The sequence below is a fragment of the Conger conger genome, chromosome 6, assembly GCF_963514075.1.
Source record: "Conger conger chromosome 6, fConCon1.1, whole genome shotgun sequence".
Classification (NCBI taxonomy): domain Eukaryota; kingdom Metazoa; phylum Chordata; class Actinopteri; order Anguilliformes; family Congridae; genus Conger; species Conger conger.
The window spans coordinates 18,108,019-18,132,188 of NC_083765.1; the positions used below are offsets into that span (position 1 = coordinate 18,108,019).

Here is a 24,170-nt window from a genome sequence, read left to right on the forward strand (position 1 = left end):
ATTAAACTTCTGAGAGATGGCCAATTTACAATAAGGGAGTTGATGTTAAAACCTTGGAACAATGAATCCCAGTCCAGCTGAGGTTGCTTGCTAGCTAGCAGAGAAAATGACATGTTTGGAGAAGAGAGCCTACACATTCTACTGTAAATCTATGTGCGCCACCCAGCATTTGTTCTTTGTACTACACCGAAACCACGTGTACGGTTACAACCCACCAAAGAGAGTGAAGGTAGCATGGTCGAATCCTGTTTTACGGATCCCCTTCCCAAACGCGCCGAACCCAATCACCTCGAAGGGGAGGCTGTCTTGAGCCGGGGCAGGCGTGTCTGTTGTTTCAACTTCAGTTTGCCTGCGGTTGAGAGTAATTTCATAAACTTTGAAGAACTTCGCTTCAGCCGGAGTTTCCTCCGCAAGCGCTCCCATCCCATAGGCTGCTAAAAGTTGATGCACCGAGTCTTTATCATGCATGACAACTATGCATTTCATTTTCTACTAATTTCGCTTGTTCTGAGCATCGGACTGAAGGCGATAACAGGTAAGAAAGTAGATAGACCTGCTCAGTTATCACTTAAAGCGCAAGTTCATAGCTGGTGAGATAACTATTAACGTTCACAATGATCTTATGTAGTTTCCTATCTTATAGGCTATGTTTCTCATTGCAATTAGGTGTTTTTTTGTGTAATTAGTTGGCTAGATAGTTGTCTATGAAGTCGTAGGCTTTTTGCGCGTCATTGTATGATATATTTCATATCAGTTAGTAGTTTGAAATGGGCAGTTAGCGAGTAGTCTACCAAGTTAACTTTAAACCCCCGATCCCGGTTGATTTCTTAATGTAACCCATTAACGTAAAGATACATTCTGATTAATGTAGCTTGATCTGTAGCTTGGTATGGTTCGCCTACACAGTTCTGTGTATAGTTAGTGTGAATCTAGCCTAGCTGATCCCAGGGGAATAGACAATGCAATCTACCGGGGAAACAATTGTCAGAGTGGGTTAGCGTTCTATTCATCAGCATATTGACGAAAGTCTGTCATCGGATTGATCCACTTGAAAAGATTATGCTGCCAATATTTAAACATTACAATAGCTTCATTCGTATTGTGATCGAATTAATGATTCCCATGCTTATCGAGTATAAACTAGGTAGACTACACTGATTAAATAATGCCACACAAAGGCATGCACATCTGTTTTAAAACTGCTTTTATGTTTTGTTTTAATAGCGGATTCTGGGGATGAGACGGATGTGGTTGTCCCCTTTCAGTTAACCGGGGATGAGGAGGTCCACCTGTTGCACGTACTCCGACGCAGCGGGCGCAGACGAGGGCAGCGCTCCTTGACGCATCCAGAAAGACACCACTCTGAGAAAAATGAGGATAACTTGGTTCTCATGTTGCCTGCCTTCGGCATGGAACTATATTTACAACTCGAAAGGGACGCAGGATTTCTTTCTCCAGATTTTATCATCGAAGAGAAGGACGATAAAAGGACCACGCAACAGACGCATATTCCTATTAACAAACTTTGCTTTTACACCGGACGGGTTTTCAACCACAGCAACTCTTTTGCATCGCTGAGCACTTGCGGTGGTCTGGTAATTATTTAATTTGACTTATTTTCCCATAATAAACTTAGCATAAAAAAATGAGTTTGAGTGGCATGGAAAATAAAACCATTAATTTAAGTTAATGTGTTTGAAAACCTGTTGAACAGCATAATGTCTTGCAGATTGTTAGTCGTAGGCAGATGCACTACTAGATAGAGGAATGATGTTCCCTTGTCAAAGGTTTCAACAGTTGTTTCATGCTTTATGCCATGCACAGGCACACACACAACTTGCCAGTGGCAAACTTTTATCACGGAAAGTCTTGAAGAACAACTTCTCTCAGTAAGAGGGAAGCTCAGCAGTGCTGTGCCTCTCTGTTATGGCTTGAGGCCCAGTTTGTATATGTGGGTATCTCTAGCAGAACTGAATGTTTCCATTATCCATGTCCAATAGTGCTTGTGTGTGCTGGTGGGTGGGAGCACCGCACTGAACATGGTTAGGGCTGCCTGTTGCCAAGATTACTCTAATTGGGGGGGGGGGGGGGGGGCGTGGTCAGTTACCCACAGCCATATATTCAACTGCCTGAAAAGGATGACTAGTAGTCAAGCAGATGATTGACTAGGGTAGCTTTGAGCCCCCCACCAATACATTCTGTCACCTTGCCTGGTATATTTTCATTTACTCAATACATTGCACCAAACTGTGTAATGGCAGTTTCTGAAATTACTGCATATTGTGAATTTAAAAGGAGTGTATTTTTCGGTCCTGACAGAACATTTGAGATAAAATAATCATTTATAAATTAATCTAACTGAACTTTTATTTGTGTTTTATCTTATTGAGTAAAAACATTGCAGTTTTTTAGGGTCTGTGCAGGTTATACTTTTTATTGAGAACATGTGGTTACAATTGGCAGAAATTGGAGCCTATAGCCATTTGTGGAGGCAAATTTGGTACCTCTAGGACGTCAACCTATTACAGCACTTTGAAAGCAGATTTTTTTTTTAAAAGAAGGCCCAATGTCTTTCTGCAATGGCTCGGGAATACTTTGACTATGTTGAATTGCATTGAACTGCAGAGCAGGCTGTTACCAGTGGAGGAGAATTTAAGTCACTTTCTCTGTTTCGTTAAATCAAAGATTCTCTCAGCTCAGAGTAAAAAAATGTATTCCGGTCGAACTTAAGACAACAAAACCTGTGTATAGACATGCAGGTCATACAGTGGCACTTACAGTGGACTTTTATTTGTGTTGTTAAATGGCTCGGTTGTTCTTGGCCGGGGTTCAGTTAAAACAGAGTTGCTGAATCTCCGCCTAGTGGAGGTACTCGGTCTCATTTCATCAGTGTCAGTGGGGAGTTTCTAAGCAGAGGGCAGGCGACAGATTCAAAGTGCATCGTTTGCTGGACGCTCTAACTACAACAGGGCATTGACTGTGGAATAGACAAGTGCGGACATGTGGGGTAGAAGTGGTTTGCAGATCCCTCGGCATTGCTCTCCTTACAGTGGATGTGGATGACAGGAGAGTTGTACTCAGTGGCAGATCTGACTGATTTAGCAAGGCCAGGGTGTTTTCAGAATCTGCTACCTCTGTATGGAAGCTTGTAGGTTACTTCTGTTCTGTAGGTAAGCTGTTCCACCGGAGAATGGAGCTGAGTTTTTTGCCTACCTACCTTTTGACTCGAAGTCACACTTGGACACATCCATTCAAAGAAACTGCATTGGAATGGAACCAGGATCAAACGCCCTGTTTCGGTGCACAGTGGAAGATCTTTGTGGTCCTTTCTCAGTCCTCCTGCTGGAATCTGTGGCTGTTTCTGTCTGTGCCGTGCATCATTCCCTCATATCTCCAGTTTATCCTCCGATATTCCTCTCCTCAGCCTTTGTTTGGCCCCCTCTGGGGAAAATGGATGGTTTTAGCTGATCGGCGTTCGCACTGCATGTTGAGCCGAGGTGTTTACAGATACAAGCTCTCTGTAGCTTAGAGGCTATTGAGGATCCAGCGGAACCCTTTGCCTGGCGTGATGATTGCCACATAGCGATAAACGCTGAGCTGTATAAATAGGTTTTTACATGTTATGAGTTGAATGCATTGTTGTACAGTATATGTATGCTATAACTCTGAGCTTGGCACCTCTGGTCATGTAGTTATCGACTTCTCTGGCAGAACTCTGTTTTGGCTGGGCATTCCACATGGTATTCAGTTAAGCCTCTTTACTGAGATGGCTTTGTGTCTTATCTTGCTGTGTATGTGTGTGTGCGTGCGTGTCTGCATGCCTGCGTGCATGTGTGTGTGTGAGTGTGAGTGTGTATTGAGAATGTATTGAATTTCAGTAGCAGGCTATGATTGAGATTTTCCAATAAAGTTGATTTTACGAACATAATTCAGTTTTCTGCTCTTGTATATCATTATTTTTGCTTGAGCATACCAATTTAATCCTCCCCAGTTTTTGTTCATGATAAATATACAGTACTCCTGAGCAGATGGCAGTTTTTGTAGTCGTAGTAGTAGAAGCTGCAGAAGATTGGCACTGTGAGTTCAAACTGGAATGCTGTAGATGTTGAGGAAAACATTGTTTATCAGTCTGAAACTGTAGCAGCGCCTGACTTCAGTGTTCCTTTAGTGCACTGTTAAAATGTGATCTTTACAGTATAATAACGCGGGGCAGCGTGCGGTATGTAAAACAAACCAGCTGTGACTGCAGCTCCCAGCGCTCGGCGCAGAGTGGAGACGGTGTGTCTTTACGTGCTTGGATAAAGGAAATCGCCGTGCAGTCCACAGCGCTGTGAATTCTGTCAGCAGGCCTGCCGATTCCCTCAGCCGCGGGGCTCAACACTGAAATGTAAATACAGGGCTTGCATCTCCTCCCTACAGTACATCTGTTTTATGAACGCGTATACCTTTCTGGCCTCCTTCGGAGGATTGGCTGCAAGTTGGCAGGCTCGCAAACATGGTGACAGAAGGAGTCTTGCTTCTGTTGCTGGCGTTTGGGCCCTTGGCGCATTGCTCCTCAGAAGTATTGTCCCCCAGGTTGAGTGGTTTCTGCCCTTGAATCCAATAATTGCTCATTTTATTTGAGTGAGGATTCCTATGTTAAAGAGATATCATAAAGGCCACAACATATTTATGTCACTCTTGAGAGAACTGGATGAATAGACATTGGATTGCTTGCAGGAGATTATGAAGAATAGCCAACCTGTTCTCAAGGACGCAGGGCTCAATCGAACTTTGGGGACACACACCAAATGTTGAATTTCTGGAGGATTTAGGGCATGAGCAGTACCATACTGTACGTAATTCAATGAAGTGCTGACGATGATGCCTGATGAGACATTTTACAGTGTTTAAATGAATAGATTCTGCTGCATCTGAAATCATTCAGTTACTGCACACTTAAATCTGTAAATTATTATTTGCATTTTATTTATTTTTATTTATTTGGACTTTTAGAAGCATGTAATACATTTGTTTAGGCAACTACCTTACAGTCAAAGTGTCCAACCCTCTTTATGAACTGGTTGAATACTGTCATGTTCTAGAAAAGACTTTGTACAGTAGCCCTAGGTTTTGTTGTTGGTAGTTTGCAGTTGCTGATGTGTTGTCTTGTGTCTTTGCTCAGACCGGACTGGTCCAGATTGGAGATGACAGCATGTTTATCGAACCTGTGAACGTCGCTCAGGAAACTTTCTCTGGCGTGGAGCACAAGGTCGTTCGGCGGAAACGATCCCCCAAGCCCAGCTCTTCTGCCGCAGAAACGCATCCCAAGTACTGTGAAATCATACAAGGTGAGAAAGTAACAAGAGCCTTCTTTCTATCAAACAAAGTCATGCTTCCCACTGACAGCACTCATGCTTGCATTTTAAATGTGCCTTTCCTGTGTCCTTCCCCACTATAAGTGCTATCTTCAGTGGCCTGCATTTTCCAGCTAAAACACAATGCAAGGCAGCCATGGTGCTTGTCACCGAAGTCTGCTAAAGGTGCCATTATAAATGTGTATAGGCTTGGTGGTAGACTTAAAGTACTGTTTGCTATTGTTCTGTTCCTGCCCAGGAATGGAGCAGGGTAGGCCTACTTCATAAATAGTCAGTATCATTGCAACATTTCATATCTTCACTGTTGAGTTAGCTCAAGTTCTAAGGAGCATTTTCCTTTTTTAATGAGCATCTCAGTCAATGATCACTTGTTGGAACCTGTTAATGCTCAGTTTGGATGCTGAGTGGATAGAAAAATGTCCTCTCCCCTTCTGTCTTACATTAATCACATTTTTGTGAATTTTCTAACCCTGGGGCACAAAATTTCCAGATTTTTCAACCAAGAGGAATTCATTTTTCCAGGGTAGGCCTGATCTTTTGAGAGGGGGCCAGGGGGTTTGGCTGAGAGAGGGCTCTGGCTGGGAAAAGGAGGTGCCTTGGACTGGTGATGCAAGTGTGGATTTATAGTTTTACACCAGAATAAATCTAAAGTTAATATCTGAAAGCAATTACCAGCTGATTTTATTTGTATAAAATATGGACAGTATCTTGACATTGTTATGTTAAGTATTGAAGTGAGAGCAGGTGACTGGTGAAACATTTTTGAGCATAATACATCTGAGATTTAGGAAGATTATCCTGAAGATGTTATTTTGTGATGATATTGGAAAACCCCATGAACTAAAATATAGTTCATAGAATTTTATTGTATTTCAGTTGTGGATCTGTTTATTATGTTTGTTTCTTTTATATAATTGCTCTAAGATAAATGTTTTGACCACTGTACCTTATTGTATTGTATTATTATTTAATATTTATTTAACAATTTCCAGTGACACGCTGACTACAGCAGAGGAGCCCGGGAAAGTTCACTCAGTTTACTGAAGTTGTCATGAGTGACAGGGCCTCAAGCCAGCGAAATGTCTGTTGCTTTCCTGCTTAATTGACATTGACCTTATTCGATTTCTGCCAAAGCCCTTTTCTGGAGAATGCTCCAGTTTTTAATTTGTTAGGCTTGCTTTTTGTAAGTCAAAATATAACCGTCAGTTTCCTTTTCTGGGTTTTTCATACTAGGCATAATAGGACGATTTATTCTTTTAGTACCCATGGTATGACGAGCAAGCACAAGTTGTCATTCTGGCAGGGTGCTAATCTTTTATAAAGTAGAAGTTTCTTATGGCATCTCTTTTGCCGCTCATGACAAAGATCAGAGAACGAGGACTGCAGCCTTAATGTTTATTAATCTTCCTCATTAAACCAGATCCACTATTCTGTAGCAGTAGGTTGAAGACAATTAAATTGTTGTTCTTATTATAATGTCATTTCTGTCCTATGCATGAGGGTTGTGATGAATAAGTGTAATCTGGAATATGCGCACAGTTGAATATTACATAACTCCTTTGAAGGAAAGACCACCAGCACATTTGACAAGCTCTATAAATAAATTCTTTCCATATGTTCATATCTGGGCCCTAGCATGGACTCAAGCAGTAATTGAAACCTCCTCTTTATACGGAACCAGACCTGGTAACATTTCTTGAAAGAATCCTTTATGAAGAGAGTGGGACCAGGGGTGTGTTTGCACCCGTGTTTGGGGGCTGTGATCCTGACACTTCAGCCCGGGACAATAAAAAGGGCTCCAGGTGCTTTAGCCATTCTGCTCTCCCCGGCACCTGGCGTCGGAGGGCAGGCGGAGGGCCCGGCGTGAGGTGCCAGATTTAGGAAATTCTTTCCCCAGCGTTCACGTCTGCGCAGGGGCTGGAGCCCAGAACCACAGCCCAGCCAGAACCCCCTTCTTTGGCGGGCTGCTGAAAAGCCTCAATAAGGGGAGAGCGTTTGACGTTTCCCCCAAAACCGCAGCTTCCCCCACGGGGACGCGATACCGACCGAGACAGACCTTATATCCATTAAATCCCATGTCCTGAATATTTCGCAGAGTTCACTGTCCCACCTACCCTACCACCCCTCAAGCCTGCCCCCCCTTCCTTGTGGCGCCCGCCCACCCCAGACACGCACTATTTCTGCTTGAAAGGCCTTGGTACAGCTGCTCAGTCTGCATGCATTAAATTGTATCGATTACAAAAAAAGTGCATTAAACAAAGGGATGGATGTGGGCAGTGTGGTTGTGCTAAGCACAACATCCTATCATGGTAGGTTTTAGGGTGTTCCATGTGAAAAAAGTCCCTGAAGGTGTTTCAGAAGAAGTGAATAAGGGAAAATGAGTCACCAGTCATTAGGCAATGATCACTGGTCTATGGCATCATCAGGATGTGTGCTTGGGTTAAGTGTTATCCAAAATGTGCATTTTCACCTTGCTTGTTGGCTAAATAAAAAAAAACAACTGTCTTAATATTGAAAATAGCTTTAGAGCTACCTCGATGACCCAGGGTTGCAGACGTCCGGATGTCATGAAAAACTTATAAACGGCCACAAAGCAGACTGAAAAGGTATGAAATCAGTCCAGCAGGTCTCTGTGCTTTTGCAGAGAGCGTCAGTTGGTGGAAGGGTGGGGAAGGGGAAATGAGGGTCCGGTGTCTGCCCGGCCTGTAACTTAAGCATACAGTATTTTCATATGCTTGCGGAGGAATCACATCCAAGTATTGTTGTTAATAATTATCCCACACTTGTAAGGAATGATGAGGGCTTTTCTTCAAGCCAGACGCTCTGATTAAAACTCAGTTTAACTGTGGTCAGCCTCAAAATGAGAGGGAATTTGAAAAATGTTGGAACCTTCTTAACTATAACAAAACTGCTTCCAGTTTCTGACTGCTCATATGTTTCAGAGTTATACTGCACAGACCTTCTGCATTTTTGTTATATCTTTGTATTTTTTTTGAGCTTGGCGCACAAACCTCCCTTTCAGCCCTAAGGCCAATGGAAGGTGGGGCCCTCTGTGGAATGAATGTATATTTCTCTAAAGGCAAAATATTATTTGCTAAGGGTCTCAAAGCTTCTCTCTAGAGACATCCTTGACCACTGAATTGGTGGATGTAGGATACAATATTTCAACCACTAATTGCTGCAAAGAAACTACTGAAAAACCCCATACATTTAGAATTCAGAATTTCATATTTCAGGATTTGTTTTGCTTATTGCTTATTTTGCTTCATTATACTGGAAACTTTGTTCAATTTTAAGTTCAGCTGAGTTGGCAAATGCATTTCAAATGAGCCCTCTGGCACGACTGTGCAGAACGGCTTTATAAAAATGATGTACATTGTGCGTGCCCTATGAGTTGTAACATTCTCTGCACGGTGCTTGGAGGGGAGGGGCTGGTGGTGAATTCTGTCAGGTAGGGCAGTCCAACACAACCGTTTTGGGAGAGGAAACAGGATTTGGGGTACTTTGGTATAATTGTCATTTCCTTGGGTTTGGAGGATGCCCTGTTGTTTTCTGTTGTGCATGCGTCTCCATTGCATCTCAGTTTTTCTGATTCAAATCTAAGTTAAATGTTATTTTTGTAGAGTTTTATATACAGAGACACTGTCAGATCGTGTAAAAAATAAAAATCCCTAATGGGAAAGAATCTCCATAGGTGGTATGAGTAGTTAAAGCAGGCTAAATGGTAACAGATAACAGTCCTGATCTACCCTTCCAACACATTTTTAAATACAGAACTGACCAAAAAAGTGAGTTTTAGCTTGCCATTGAAAACAGACAGTGTGTCTGAAGCCTGAATAAAAATAAGCAGTCCTTAGAAAAGACATTCATCTAACTTGGAAGCACAACAGGGCTGTCGTGGCTATAGTTATAGCTAGCTGTATATAACTTTGTCACAGAAGAATTTGTATGAAATGTTGGTTTGAAAGATTCATGTAGGATGCTGTCAACCTTCCTGGCCTTGAAGTTCAACAAAAATGATTGATTGTGACTTTTCAATAAAACCTGGTGTTTGCGTAATTATGCCAGTTGTTGGTCTACAGAATGAGTCATCATTTATGTTTAATGAGACCTGATATGACAGTCTTTTTGGCGAATAGATAAGAAGCACCCCTGCATGAACCGGATTTGCCACTTAGGATTGAAAAATATGAATGGGTTGGGTCTATCCTTTGTAACACTTAGGCCTGAATTGACAGTAATAACTATAATAAGCTCTGTAAATTGGCAGTTTGAAGAGGGAGAGCCCTGCATCAATGCCCACACAGCATGGATGAATCCACCTGTCCCCACCCTCCTCCCTCTTTAGTGGGCCGCCCTGCTCCAGGACAGTGGCGTTTGGAGCAGAGAGAGTGGTGTGTTTTCAGTGGATGCTAATGAGCTGGAGGAGTCTTCGGGCCGTCGTGCAGGGGATCTATAAACACTCCTTCCCACCGCCAGAGCGGAATTGCCTTCCCAGAGTCATTACACGAAAGCCCCCTAATAGGGAGCAATTACTTCGGAGTGGGACTAGTTTAAACTCCTAATAAAACAGTGCAGCATATTGTGTAAAGCAACATGCTAACAAAAGCTGCTGAGATATCAAATAATTGTACCCCATGATACCAGTGCATTCATGTTAAAACTAAAAAGTAGTCGCAGAATACTGTTGCAGTGCACCCCATTCCTCTTCTAAGAAAACATGGGCTGGCTATGGCAGGGGGAGTATATTGTCTCTATAGCCGATACTTTACACAGACCACCATGCACACTGTTATACAAACATGCTTTATGGTATGGGGAGCTGCTCCCAAACCATATGTCTTGCCTACAGAGCAGTCTGGAAGAGTGTCTGTCCCTGTACTTTCTTCCAGGGAGAAAAGCAATCAAGTTAAAATGTTTTGCTGTGGTTTTTTTACTTACTTTTTTCTTTTTTGATGCCCCACATGGGGCCTTTGGGACTTTAAATGACTTGGCCCAGCTCTGAAATCAGAAACTCAGAAGGTACGAAAAGTGCCTAAAAAGGTACAAATGCTCGCCACCGGGGCAGTACCTATAGGTATAGGTATAGGTATAGGTACATACAATTGTACCCCTGGCCAGCAACATATAATTAATTTATACCTTTTTTTCTTGGAAAATATACTCATTTGTGCCCAAAGGGAACACTGTTTGAACTTTCACATTTTGGGAAATTTGACTTGGGAAAAGTCGCTTTATCTCTGAGTGTGTGGCACTGTCTCTCCTGGTCATAGAGAGGTCGATCAGGGAAGGAAGGATGCTTTCAGCTGCTCCTGACTCCTGCCTCAACATGTCCGCTTACGCTTCCGCGGCTCCACACAAGGTCACTGAAGCATACTGTTTCAGGGCCTCACACTGTAAAGGGTGTGTAGATTAACTGGGCTGATCTTCACTTGGTGTACATTTGCAGAGTGCAGTTGACCATCCATGTAATTTGAGAACTTAGGTTTTAAGCATAGTCTGTCATCAAAGATCATTTCCAAACCTTGCTCTCTCAGTCTGGTCAGACAATCTCCCTAATTGATATCCTTTTTCTTTCTACCTCAGCTGTCTCAGAATGTTTGCTGGACATTGCCCGTATGTTCTGGAAAATGAGCCTATTGCTGTTTGCTAACCCTTCTGGACATGGAATACACTACAGTATACTATAAATAGGCCGATGTGGGTTTTAAAAAATAATTCTGAAAACAATTCAGCAATTTATTAATAAATGACAATATTTGTATGTTTATTATTTTTCCATAACTGACGTTTCAGTAGACTATTAGTGTATTCCATTTCCATGTGGAATTCCTTCTCTTCAAACCCATTATACAATTCTACAATTCTATTACCGTGCTTTGTGTGGCTTTTTTAACTTGCCCTGACATGTCAGATGCTTCAGGTCAAGGTGCTAGCACTTTGTGATCTCAGAGTGTGATACTTTGTTTCCTTTTTGGTATAAACTGTGCTTCCTGGCCTCAAGTGTTGTGTTGTGTCCCTGATGGGTGGAGGGGTAAGGGTGGTGGGGATGACCAGGGCTTTGTTTCATCTGAAAGTGACAGAGCCATATCTCATCCCTCCCCTCCGTGGCAAACGCGGCGGGTCCTTTGATGTGAGCGGTGATTGGTTTGGCGTGGCGGTGTGACTGGCGGAAGAGCAGGGGTCGGGATCCCGTGGCTCTGGGACGGTAGTATAGACATGTCCTCTGAGCTCCAGGGCCACCGCAGCTGTCTGTGACATTGCTGTCTCTTTGGGGCTCTCCTGAGAACAAAGGGCTTCCTCTGCTGTGTTTACACTCCCCAGCAAACAAACTACTACCTCGCTCCAGATGCTGCTAGTGCTTCCAGCGCTATGCTCACTGATGTGGTGGTGCTTGGGTTCCTTTGACGCTCGTGCGCTACTTTATAAAACGAAACAAAATAAACATTTTCCGCATTTACCCTGCCCGCTGTTCATGGGCACAAGTTGACATCATAGTTTGCTCACAATGATTCCAGGAAAATCCTGGAAAATGTAGAGCCACAAAAGAGATTGAGTCCTAAAATACTGATGAATGGTCTTCTAAAAGCAACACTGGTTCCAGTGATGGGACATTCTGCCCAGCAGGTATGAAGAGTATGGTTACTGGTAATATCAGCCTGAAGAATGAGGAGCATAGTCACTATAGTGCTGACTTAGACATTTGTCCTAATCGTTGCCTTGCTAAATATATCTTGTTGTTTTTTTTAATTAATAAATACATTATGGTGATTTTGGAGTCTCATTTCTCACATATAAAATTGTATCCGCGAAACACTTGTGTTATGCTAATAAAATTTTAGGACAAATTTGAATTTAATCCAGTAAAAAGATCTATGCTTTAAGTCTCTATTAAGCATGTCTTGTTTTTCAGCGTTTCTAAGAACAGTGCTCTAGTAATCAGAAAATATTCTTAAATTATCATTTCAGTCCATTCCAGCCTGAGGTCATCGGAACATATGAAATTATTGCATTGTGTTTTATTATTTTGATTTTGATCTTGAAACTGAATACGTGTAGCAGACTGGGTTTGATTCTTTTGTTTTTGTGTGCTGGCAGATTGGCATCATTGTTTTTTCCCCCTGAAATCCAAGCTGTTCTTTCAAATGGAAGACATTAAGAGGCCCTCTTGGCCCATGGTAGTTAAGCAACAGAGCACAGGCTCCTGCCATGTCCTTCTAACATTGCATTGTTTAGGACTCAGTGAATGTAAAATGGGTTGTGGGCTGAACATTTGGAGTCATCACAGACTGGTATTTATTTAATATGTCAACAGGAACCGATATTCTCATGTTGTTTGTGAATTTTAGCATAACCAGATATTGGGGCTGAACACAACTGACCGGTAAGCTGTCTCTTGCAGACATTCACTGTGGCGGCCCTCAGACGCTGACATTTAAGAGTGTGGCTGTTGTTCATTTATTTACCTGCCTGTCCGTCTGTCCGTCCTCCTGTGTACCATGTTGCAGGAAAGAAGAAGGAGAAAAGGCCCAAAGCAGCAGAGGAGGGGAGGGGCAGGAGGAACGCCATCCGTCTGAGCGGGGAGTACACGGTGGAGACGGTGGTAGTGGCAGATTCAGACATGGTGCAGTACCACGGTGCAGAGGCAGCACAGAGGTTCATCCTCACGGTCATGAACATGGTGAGAGATGTTGTTTGACACCTGCGCATTGCTGTAGGCACAATTTGATTATTTCACATTTTTCTATTGTAGATATACACTCACTGAGCGCTTATTAGGAACACCTGTACACCTACTTATTCATGCAATTATCTGATCAGTCAATCATGTGGCATGCAAAACAATTTTATCTAAGTGACTTTGATCGTGGAATGATTATTGGTGCCAGACAGGGTGGTTTGAGTATCTCAGGAACTGCTGATCTCCTGGGATTTTTACACACAACAGAAACTGGAGTTTGCAGAGAATGGTGCAAAAAACAGCAAACATCCAGTGAGCAGCCATTCTGTGGAAAAAATGGCTTGTTAATGAGAGAGGTCAGAGGAGAAGGGCCAGACTGGTCAAAGCTGCCAGGAAGTTGACAGTAACGCAAATAACCACATATTAAAACATAGGCTACAGCAGCAGAAGGTCTAAAAAATAAGTCTAATATATACCTAATAAAGCACTGAGTGTACAGTATATAGATACAAGTCCATCTCTGCTATACCAAACTATTTCACTGTCATGGTCAGGCCCCATGTACACTGCTCTTTCATTACATTACATTATTGACATTTGGCAGACGATCTTATCCAGAGCAACGTACAGTTGATTAGACTAAGCAGGAGACAATCCTCCCCTGGAGCAATGCAGGGTTAAGGGCCGTGCTCAAGGGCCCAACGGCTGTGCGGATCTTTCATGGCCACGAACATGGTTAAATAATAGCTTAACAGACACACACACTCACACAGATAATTTACCGCTTGGAAAGTTCTAAAAATGTACAGGGTAATTCATAAATTGGTGGGACTACCAGTTAAGGGCTCCCCAGTGGCTTTTTATGCCTGTGGCCATAGATGCTGAAATAGGCCTGGTGAGAATAGCTCCAGAGTCTCTCTTACAGTGTCCATGCTGTGCAGATCCTCCCTCTTAAGATGACCCCCAAACCTTGAAGCCATAAAAGCATCTCCCAAGAGTCGAAGGCTTTCTGTTCCTTTCTGTGCATGACTCTTAGCATGGGCAGAAGCAGTGTTTCAGAGTGGACTAGGTTTAGTGTAATGTTTCCAAAAATGTGGGTCGATGTGGGCACCCTGGGGTCCAAGCTCGAGGCTCAGCGAGGGTTGAGGAATGGATTCGGTGCTGCATGAGAGTTCATCCCGCATGGGCTCTGCAGACACTGGCAGTGCTGATGAGCTTGACTGGAGGTTTATGTGGCATACCCAGAGCCTGGCTATAGCGGGGCAGCCCTTTCCCAGGCGTGTCTGCCTGGCGGGGGGGGGTTATGCATTACAGATGAAGTGTGAAACGTTAACTGCTTTGTGCAAAGGGGTCGGAGGTCACGTTAAATCACACTTCGCTGGACAACAATCCTGTGTTGCTCTTGGCCAGCCACGGCATCTCAAGGGGCTGGCGGGGCTCTGTAATGGTGCTGCGAATCTTCACACCCCGAACCTCCTCATTACCTCTCTCCAAACCTGCCAGCCCATTAACAGCGCCTTTAGCCAGGAGTCATTAAAAAGGCAGCGATGTGGAGTCCAACACGCGGCTGAGGAGTGCTGGAGTGGTCTGGTGGAGCACGATGCTGGCAGGCGGCCTCCGGCGAGAGATCTACACGGCTACGCTCTGGAAGGGCCAGCTGGAAAAGATGTCAAAACTCATGACCATGCAGCGCACCATAGGTTGCTGTCTTTTTTCTTCAGTCCCATTCAGGGATTGTTTTGTGTTGTAACAACAGGAGGAGGGGCTGGAGGTGAAAGTTTGCCAGTTTGCTTCTGTGAGTCCTCTGAATTAAATGTAGGCGTAGCTTTCTAGTCTCTAAAGAGGACAATTTTTGACATCATGGCCAAACAGATGGTTGGACCTCCCCAGAAGGGGCATACCATGCATTTTCAATGATGGATGCTTTACCCTTAACCTCTGTTTTCTGTTGCCATTGTTGTTCTACATGGTGGTTTGTAAGACCTTGGCTCCAGCTTGTAATGCTACAGTCCCAGTACAACAATGCTTTTAACTGCCAAGCTAGATTACTTACTTTATATAGATACAGAGGAAAGCAGATTGTAGTGAATAAAGGATTCATGGATTTCATGTGTAGGGTATTTTATTTCAGGATCTCAAAGCCATTTACAATGAAGGGAGGGGGCCTTCCTCCTGTCACTACCTGGGCGATGGTACTGCATTGTGTTTCATTTGCAGGAAACAAAACGGAGGCAGTAATCGTTTGAACGGCAGACTTTGGTACAGAAAGTGGATTATGATGTCTGTGTTTGGACAAAATATGTGATACAAAGTGATTTGTTGCGACTTGCCTTATATTGAAACGAATGCTCTTCCTTATAATTCAGCTTTCTGTTTGAATCACCTCTCATAAGGCATGTAAATCCTTGCAGCTGCGGTGAGAGCTTATGATCATTAAGATGCTTCAGAAGCTGTGTTATCTGCCCATTTTTCAGTTGCTTTCATCTTCCACTGACATTGCCCTTCCCCTCTTTGGGTTTTGTCTCTGGACTACACCAATATGAGCGTGTGTGTGTGTGTGTGTGTGTGTGGGGGGGGGGGGGGGGGTAGCTTTACTCCAGAGTCTCTCACCACCATTCTTCCTTTCAACAGGTGTACAACATGTTTCACCACAGGAGCCTGGGTGTCAGACTCAACATCCGTGTGACCAAGCTGGTCCTGCTCCACAACCGCCCTGTGAGTCTGACATTTAACCCTCCTTGGCTTACCTCAACCTTTGCACTCCGTTTGGACATAGTGGAAGGGAAAACCCTTCCGGCTAACTTCATGTTGACTTTCTCACCCTCAGGGGTTGTTGTGTTCATGGTTTCTGACACGACGATGTTGCCCATGTACATTTGCAATTTATTTCTAATCAGAAGTCTAAATTAAATATATAATTTCAGAAAAAAGAAAAATATTTATTTGGTCCTGCAAAGCCAAGGGTAGGGAACCTAACCCTGGGGTGCCACAGATGTTTCTGTTTTTTTCTGCATATGAGCGTCTAACTGCAAAATTCAATGAATTATTAGGCTGAATATTCAGAGCCAGACTCATCAATCAAACTGTAAGGGAATATCCATAGCCTACCCCTGTGCACAAACGAGCCCTCATGAGACTAATTTATGGATGCTTGGCACTGTATACTTTCTTGAATTTGCTAAGATACCTTTTAATTGCACTGGTACATTTTTGAGACAAGAAAAGTTCTTCCTCTTTATTGCTGCTGTCTGCACTCATACAGGTCCCTGGAGATCCAATCTAAATCGCAGTGTAGCTTCCTTTTCTTTTCAGATAGGGCTCTGCTGATAAGTCTAATAACATGGCTGAAAACATCACTGCACAAAAGGGCACATCAGCCCTTATCTCCCGCAACAAGGCTTTGACAATGCTGCTTTGTGAAAGGATTATTGAATGAAGTTCAAAACCTGTCTCCAATACAACTTCACCACCTCGACAGATTTTAACCTCTCGAACGTCATTCCGAAGTGACAGGCTCCGAGCTGTGATTCTGTCCATCTCCTCCCGTTGGGCTTGCCACGGAGCAGCCCTTACTCTCGTAAAACCTTGTGCCCCCCAGGAGACGCTGAAGGTGGGCCACCATGGGGAGCGGTCTCTGGAGAGCTTCTGCCACTGGCAGCACGACGAGTATAGGGCCCGCTACCTGGGCAACAACCACGTCCCCGGAGGACGAGATGACCTGCCTCCTGTGGACGTGGCCGTGTTCGTCACCAGGTGCTGCAATTTCCACCTCCCTCACCTCTCTAGCAGTGCCTCAGCTGGGGCCTCTGCACATTAAGGCTCTTTTTTAACTCATAAATTCATTACATAAATTGGATGTCTTCTAGGTTTAGCACTGCTGGACCTTAATAAGAGTCCCTTTTATTGCCCTGTCAGCGAGAAAGGTTTGTATCAAATTTACCTTCCCCCCAGTCCCACCCTCCCCCACCCCCCTGATCTCTCTGAAGGATTATTGCTGGCATAAAATGTTGCATTCCTAATTCTGGATTAGGTATTATTACCTGATATAATTTTCCGGGGGGGGAAAAAAGAATCCTTTTGTTTAAGTGAATTTTCATGTAGTCTGTCAGATGCTATCCCCCTTCCCAGGTCTGAGGAGAGCCGAGGGGGGAGGCCACTTAGACAGAGGGGGCTTTTGTTCAGACGTTAAATATGATCTCTTTCCACCTATAAGGCCTCCTCTATGGAAATATATTGTGCAGGATCAGCGTCTGTCTGAAAATGTTAATGCCAAGATCATTCGCGGCGACAAGAGTGTATCATGTACAAATTAAATGGCGGCAAGATGGACAGCCGCCTCTTTCTCCTTTGTTTAGGCAGTTCTTCTGTAATGCATAGTCTGTTGTATTGCATCACGTGGAAAGATAATCTTTGTGTCACATGAATTAAAGTGGGTGTACATGGAACTACCAACCTGTTAACAGCGTCTTATGCGATTAGAGGTCATTAAATGGGTTTGATTTACACTGAACTTTGGCTAGACCCTGGGTATCCATTTTGTGCTTTCTAAATTGCAGCAGCTTTACAGGAGACATTGATACTTAAATGTTATCTTAACATGATGATTTTTAGTCATTTCTCCTCTAATTTCTGTTTTCATTTCCACATCTGACCTGAAGTACAGGACGAAAGCCTTCAAGTGTCTTAAGGCAAATTTTTGGCAGGGCACATGCGTGTGCGGGGCTGTCGCTGCATGTAGAATCTATGTGATGAGATCACGGTAGTTGGAACAGGAGTGTGCTTGGCTTTGTGCACTGCACTGGCAGTGTTGCTTTCTGGCCCTGAAATGGATGCCGTCTCGTGACGGTGGCGAGGCAGATTATATATGGGCCTTTTCACATCTGTTGCGAGACGTCAGTGTTAACGAGAGTCAGTGCTACACCCTGCACCTCAATCCTCATCTCAGTGCCTGAGCTGCCTCCACCACCCAGCTGTCAAATCCACTTTATTCTCAGAGGCAATTTTAGCAAATCACAATTGCACATCTGAAGTTATTTTTGAACCGTTGAGACGTGCTAGTGTAGAGGCAGAGCTGCAGAAGTATTTAACTCTTACACATGGGCCCAGGAATGCACAGAACACATGCTGACATGACTAATGCATTTAATTGTGTGTAGAAATGAAATTGCTCTGGTTTAAAAACAAACTAATAGATCCATACTCACCCATACTATTCTGTACCAAATTGGCTTGACTTTATTACTTTCACAGACCAGATGTTGTTGGTTGTGGTTGTGGCCTGCTTACAGTCTTCAAAGATTCTCAAAATCAATCATACAATGCCATCTCCATACCAACAGGCTCTTTTGGAAGTGTTACATGAAGAAAGCCATTACTGAGAGCAATACACAAGGCCATGTACACTGTCAGAATGTTTGCATCAAAAGTGAGGTGCATACATGGGAAAGATACTCATCAAATTTGGTGGTGGAACATTGATGCTTTGATTTTGCTGCCAGTGGTCCAGGAGCTCTTGTTAAAATTGCATTTCAGCCAAAAACTGGATTGCCTTGGCCAGGAGGCTGGGTCTTGTCCATAAGTGGACCTTCCAATGATACCATTAAATCATGAATAATGGATCATATTTTGGGAAAATAATGGATCAAGTGTTGGGAAAATATCTCATACTCTCCAGTGGTTTTATCTGTTTTCTATAATTTGTATTTGTTGCTGATAATTCTGGACTGGACGCAGACTATGATGTTTTCAGTATTTAAGTGTAAGGATGTTCCATATAACAATAGTCTACTAAAATATTGTAATTTTGGTCAATTTGATATGGCAGTAATTCCACGATCTTTCACTCAGGTTTGGTTCTGCATAATGACAGGGTTGGTGATGGCCTCTGAAGGCTTTGTCCCGTGCCAGTTGGAATTACAGGGGGAAGTTGGGCAGACAGACTGAGCCTAGTGCCGTTTGTGGTGACTCAGGCATAAGCTGGCCATGGCCAACCAGACTCCAGGACCTTTCCCATTCTTAGTCCACTGCATTGCCTTAGACTTGCTAATTGCTGGTTCAAAGGAGGTCCCTTTGCAAAACCATGTTGACCTTCAGGACGTGTAATTAGCAGTGTTTTGGTAACCAGGGCACTAAAAAGACCAGGGGATCTAAAGGGGCCCCGGAAGGCCGAAATGTTCCTTGTGTATCCTGGTCAAAATTCTCATCCCTCTGAGAAAGCAAACAGCACATAGTGTAAGATCTCCTTATTGGTTTAAACTCTTTCTCTGGGTGGTCAGATTCTAAAACCCCAGCAAACACTGGAGAGTTTAGTCCTGGTTTTAATGAATGTGTGCCAAGATGAGGACACTCTCCTGTGTAAATGTATGTTGTAGAATGTACCGTGTTCTTGGATACACACTAGTATTTCATTTTCTGTGAAGCAGCATTCATTTCGGGTCTTTGAAACATTAAATCAAAGAAAAGATAACTACACAAATCTACAAAAACAAATGGGGTTCCAGCTAGGGTTCAAATTTTTGAAATGTTTATGGAGCCATTCAATCTTCCCACTTAGCATGTAGTTCTTAACTTCATCAAAATTTTTACATTAGCATTTTTTTGTTACTGTCTGTACCCACTGAGGGGGTCATTTTGTGCAGATATACTCAAATATATCCATCAAAATTCCTGACATTGCGCTGAGAGGGATGAATTATCAAGACCCTCACCATAGCAGATATTATTATAATTATTTAAACTTAATTATTAGCTTGGCTGCCCTACATCTTCTTTTTTCTGTTTTATACACCTTGGAATTCCCTGATATAGTTCAGGAAAGGTTCCTCATCCCGGAAAGGTGTACCTACCTACCTCAGAATCAAACCTGCATTCTCCTTGCGTTCTCCTTGCGTGTCCTCACTTCTTGTCCAAAGTCACAGTGGTGTTCAGTGGAGCAGTCTGGTCTTTTCTGGCATTCTATACTGTACATTCTCAGAATGGTTTCACTTCATATCCAGATGTTTGGATGCAGCGTTTTACACCTGGGAGTGTGGGCTGGCTGTACATTAAGGACGACGCCATGTGTGTTTTGACTGTAGCCGTCTCACTGAGTTGCAGCCTTCCTCCTTTGATGTACTGTGCGGGAGTTACTCACAGTAGTGGCGCTCATTAGGTTTGTGTACACAAGAAGGTCAATCACTACGGCCTCCCACATTTTGCCGTTAGGCTAGGTTTACAGAGGGAGTAGAGCCTCTTTTTAATGCTAACAGAGCAAGCCCACCTGAGAGCCTGTGTTCTATTTATTCTTTTTAAAAGTGGGTCTTGCAAATAGACAGATTAGACATAACATGGTCTGAGTACCTTTCAGAACAGAACAGTAATTGTTGTGACACAAACAGGAAAATGATACAATGTAGGAACAGATGTGATCTCTTGATAGCTTTGATGCCTGTTATGCCCATCCCTTGGGTCAGAAGTGATATTTTTCTAATTTAATTACGGTGGGACCTCAATGTCATTGAAAACACAGCAGGATTTCCAATGCCCTGGTAGACTCTTTATTATCTTGGCTGCATTAGTACATTCAGTTTGTACCAGTGGGTATATGAGTCACATAATAGTGGATGCAATTCCATTAGGGGAATATGCATGTACATATAACAAAGTACAGTATTTATTTGCATATGTGTGTACAGTAGACTGCTTCCCATTGATCTTATACAGCATTTTCCCATGCATTCCTATGACATGTAATTATTTCTGCATCTGTAATTCTTGCATGTTTTTCTCATTCCAGGACGGATTTCTGTGTGCATAAAGATGAGCCGTGTGATACTGTAGGTGAGTGACAATCCTAATTATGGCCACGTTGCTTTTGCAGAATATGGATTCACAACAAGATTCATGTTTTTTGCAAACACGTACACATGTGAAATGCAAAGCACCTCTAATTAGTGTAACAGCAGTTGTAAACCAAAATAAGAGAGCTGTAATGACTATGATTAAATTGTCAAAGAGCTTTTTGGACAGAATGCTCGAAGTGACAAATGAGTTTGTTTCAGACAGATATGGTATCTCTGGCAACAAAGTCGTTATGTGTTCCATCCAAAAACTATTTGTATATCCTCATGGTTTTGTTATTCGACAGCCAAAATGCAAACCATTCTGAATATATGGCAGTGTGGCAGGCAGAGCACTTTAAAAAACAGCAACCACTCCTGGCTTTTTGGCCGCAGGTTTAATTCCACTTCAGACTGCGATAACGTTGTATGCAGAAAGTATGTATCTTCAGTTGTGAAGGCCTGAAGGCCACAGATACTGCCTAATGTTTCCCTGGAGGAGAAGCCCAGCCTTGAGTCTCTCCTGGGTCTTCTTTGTAGTTGAGACCTGTACCATCTGAGGGGACATTGCTGCTCGGCCCTGACTCACAAAAGACATTTAGCACATCAGTTAAACTGTGACCACAGAACTGTTATACTTGACAGGACCAAGTGGCATTTGGGGAGGGGGGGGGGGGGGTGTTGCTTGGCTGAGTCTTGTAAAAAGGAACAGTGGGGACATAGTCATTAGCCATCACTACACAGAATACAACCACACATCTCCTTTTCTATCTGAATCACCTGCCACAGTGTTCGGACGTAACTGTGTACAGTCCTGAATTCTGAGAAGTAAAGGTATGAAAAGAGTATAAAAAGGTACAAATGCTTGTTGCTGGGGCGGTACCCAATGCAATTTTACCTCTAGCCCGGAATATATAATCAATTTCAACTTTCTTTGGTTGGAAATCATACCCAAATAGAACATTACGGTACTTTCCGGGTGCATTTGAGAAATGTGGCCTGAACTGTCACCTTGCTAAGAATTTATTGAGCTGGGAAATGCTAATGCATGGAAACTCATGGCCAATGCCGGCTATAATCATTATTAGCTGCTTTAGCACAGGGGTGACTTGCACAGCTCCTTTTTGGAATCTTAACCTTTTATAGACCTCCTTAATATATACATAAGTAATGTGGATGAAATACTGTACATTGTTCAAAAGTGCACTAGCAGTCTTCTGGTTACATAAATGCTCCACCAGTGTTGGGATCAGATCAGGCATGTGGAATTGTCATCTCTATAAATGCACCTGTTCACAGATTTGCAAAGGTTTGCGTGCTTAGGATATAAATGGTAAATGGTTGGCATTTATATAGTGCCTTTATCCAAAGCGCTGTACAATTGATGCTTCTCATTCACCCATTCATACACACACTCACACACCAGTAGCAATTGGCAGCCATGCAAGGCACTGACCAGCTCGTCAGGAGCATTTGGGGGTTAGGTGTCTTGCTCAGGGACACTTCGACACAGCCCGGACGGGGGATCGAACCGGCAACCCTCCGACTGCCAGACGACTGCTCTTACTGCCTGAGCCATGTCGCCCCTGCCTCGGCCTTGTCCTGCACTATTGGGTGGTCACACACATCCTCACTGTTATGCCACTTCTCTCACTGATTTCTCTATCAGTCACTGTGGTCCATGTCATTGTTTGAAACTTACAATTATTTGTGGTAGCCTAATAATCACATTTCCTTATATTTTACCATAATACAAATTATGATATTTTACCACTGGGCAGGGTTGGCAATCACAGTGTATTTTGTTTTATTGTTCTATATTTCACTTCTTTCACCTTTGCCATGTTAAATGCTCTAAGAATAGCACTATGACTCACTTCATTCTTTGGCAGGCTGTGTCCCAGTGACTACAATAAAGGTAGAGCAGCTCCACACTTTGGCTTGCATGAGAGTCAACAGTGTTATCTCATTCCCTTTCAAAAATACCTTCTCTTATGTAATTGGTTGTGGAGAGCCATGCTTCCTCGCTCTATTATTTGAGGAAGAAAGCGTGTCCTTTTTTGGTACTGGCACTTAAGTTCTGAGCAGTAATAATACAAAACCAGGAACCAAGTAGAAATCCCTGTGGATTCAAGCGAGTGACAGTGTTTGTGTCTACTGTGCTAGCAGTTGGAAAGCGGCTACCACCAGCAGTGTCATCCCAGATTAACTGTGACTGCAGACCTGACCAGGATTCTGCAGAGAACATACATATGAGGCATTAAAATGTGTATTCAATAGATTTCTATATAATTCTCTATGGTTTCCCGATGCTATGAATTAGAGTTATCCATGTCTTGGTTTAGCAATCCAGCAGATTTGATGGGTTGATGAGCTGTTGATCAGTTTACTTTTGCCTCTACTTGTTTCTGTTTCTTTCCTTAAAGCAGGCATTTATGTTCTGATTTTAGGTCTACGAATGAGGTTAGTTCCTTAGAATGCTTTCCATTTTCTGTTATGTAATGTTGAAATGCAGCCATTTCTAATCTTGATTTATGGATTTGGTAGCCTAAGGGTTGGCTTCAATTTTGAAAGCCAAAGCACATTTATCTTCTTTTTATTTTTGTTACATGACCATTTAGTTCTGTAATCAGGCTCCACAAGTGTGTTTTTTTGCAGAAAGTTAAATAAGATAAAAGATAAATAACTTGCTTTCTGCAGTTATGTGTGCAGAAGTAAATATATCTTAACCCGTGTAAGGTAAGCATACCGCTGTATGTATGTATATGTGCAGTACTACCTTTTGAACTCATTCAACTAAAACACACACAGTGATCATCTGAGTGCAGTTTGCACTCCAGGAAGGGTGGAATGGAATCTTTGCTGGTCCAGGAAAGGAGCAGACAGTCAGGGCCAAGAGTAAATGCAGCCTTTCTTTACTCTACATACAATGTATGGGGGACCCGTTGAAAGGGGTTTGATTGCAAAGTGATAAGTGCACCTTAGGGGTATTTGTGTCTTCTGGTGAGGAAGTTGGCTTCCTGTCTTTTGAAGTTCTCCCATTCTTTTTGGAGTGACGTATGCCTTGCCTACAGCTATCAGTTAAACGGTGTGTCTGATTTTAACATGATAAAGAGTTCACAAAACCAGACAAGTAGTCAGTGGCCTGAACGGGTGCCCCCCCCCCCCCCTCTATTCATGATAGCAAATATGTGGGCTCTTAAAATTGAGTAGCTATTATGAGGACCTATTATTATTTTTATCAGAATATTTCTTATTCATTTCAGAGGCACCAAACTTGATGATATGACTATCCAAGAGCCTCTCACTCCACTC

At 43.0% G+C, this 24,170-nt stretch overlaps 1 protein-coding gene across 2 annotated transcripts in view; it reads left to right on the forward strand.

Moving 5' to 3' along the window:
* The first annotated feature begins 390 nt into the window (after nt 1-390).
* The window catches only part of adamts17 (ADAM metallopeptidase with thrombospondin type 1 motif, 17), a 78,493-nt gene continuing 54,713 nt past the window's right edge, over nt 391-24,170 (forward strand). For both annotated transcript variants that reach the window (XM_061245947.1, XM_061245948.1), the window contains exons 1-7: nt 391-535; nt 1,225-1,595; nt 5,165-5,330; nt 12,866-13,038; nt 15,670-15,753; nt 16,637-16,791; nt 20,813-20,856. In XM_061245947.1, coding sequence (XP_061101931.1) covers nt 445-535; nt 1,225-1,595; nt 5,165-5,330; nt 12,866-13,038; nt 15,670-15,753; nt 16,637-16,791; nt 20,813-20,856 — 1,084 coding nt within the window. In that variant the 5' untranslated portion in view covers nt 391-444. The remainder of the gene's footprint in view (nt 536-1,224; nt 1,596-5,164; nt 5,331-12,865; nt 13,039-15,669; nt 15,754-16,636; nt 16,792-20,812; nt 20,857-24,170) is intronic.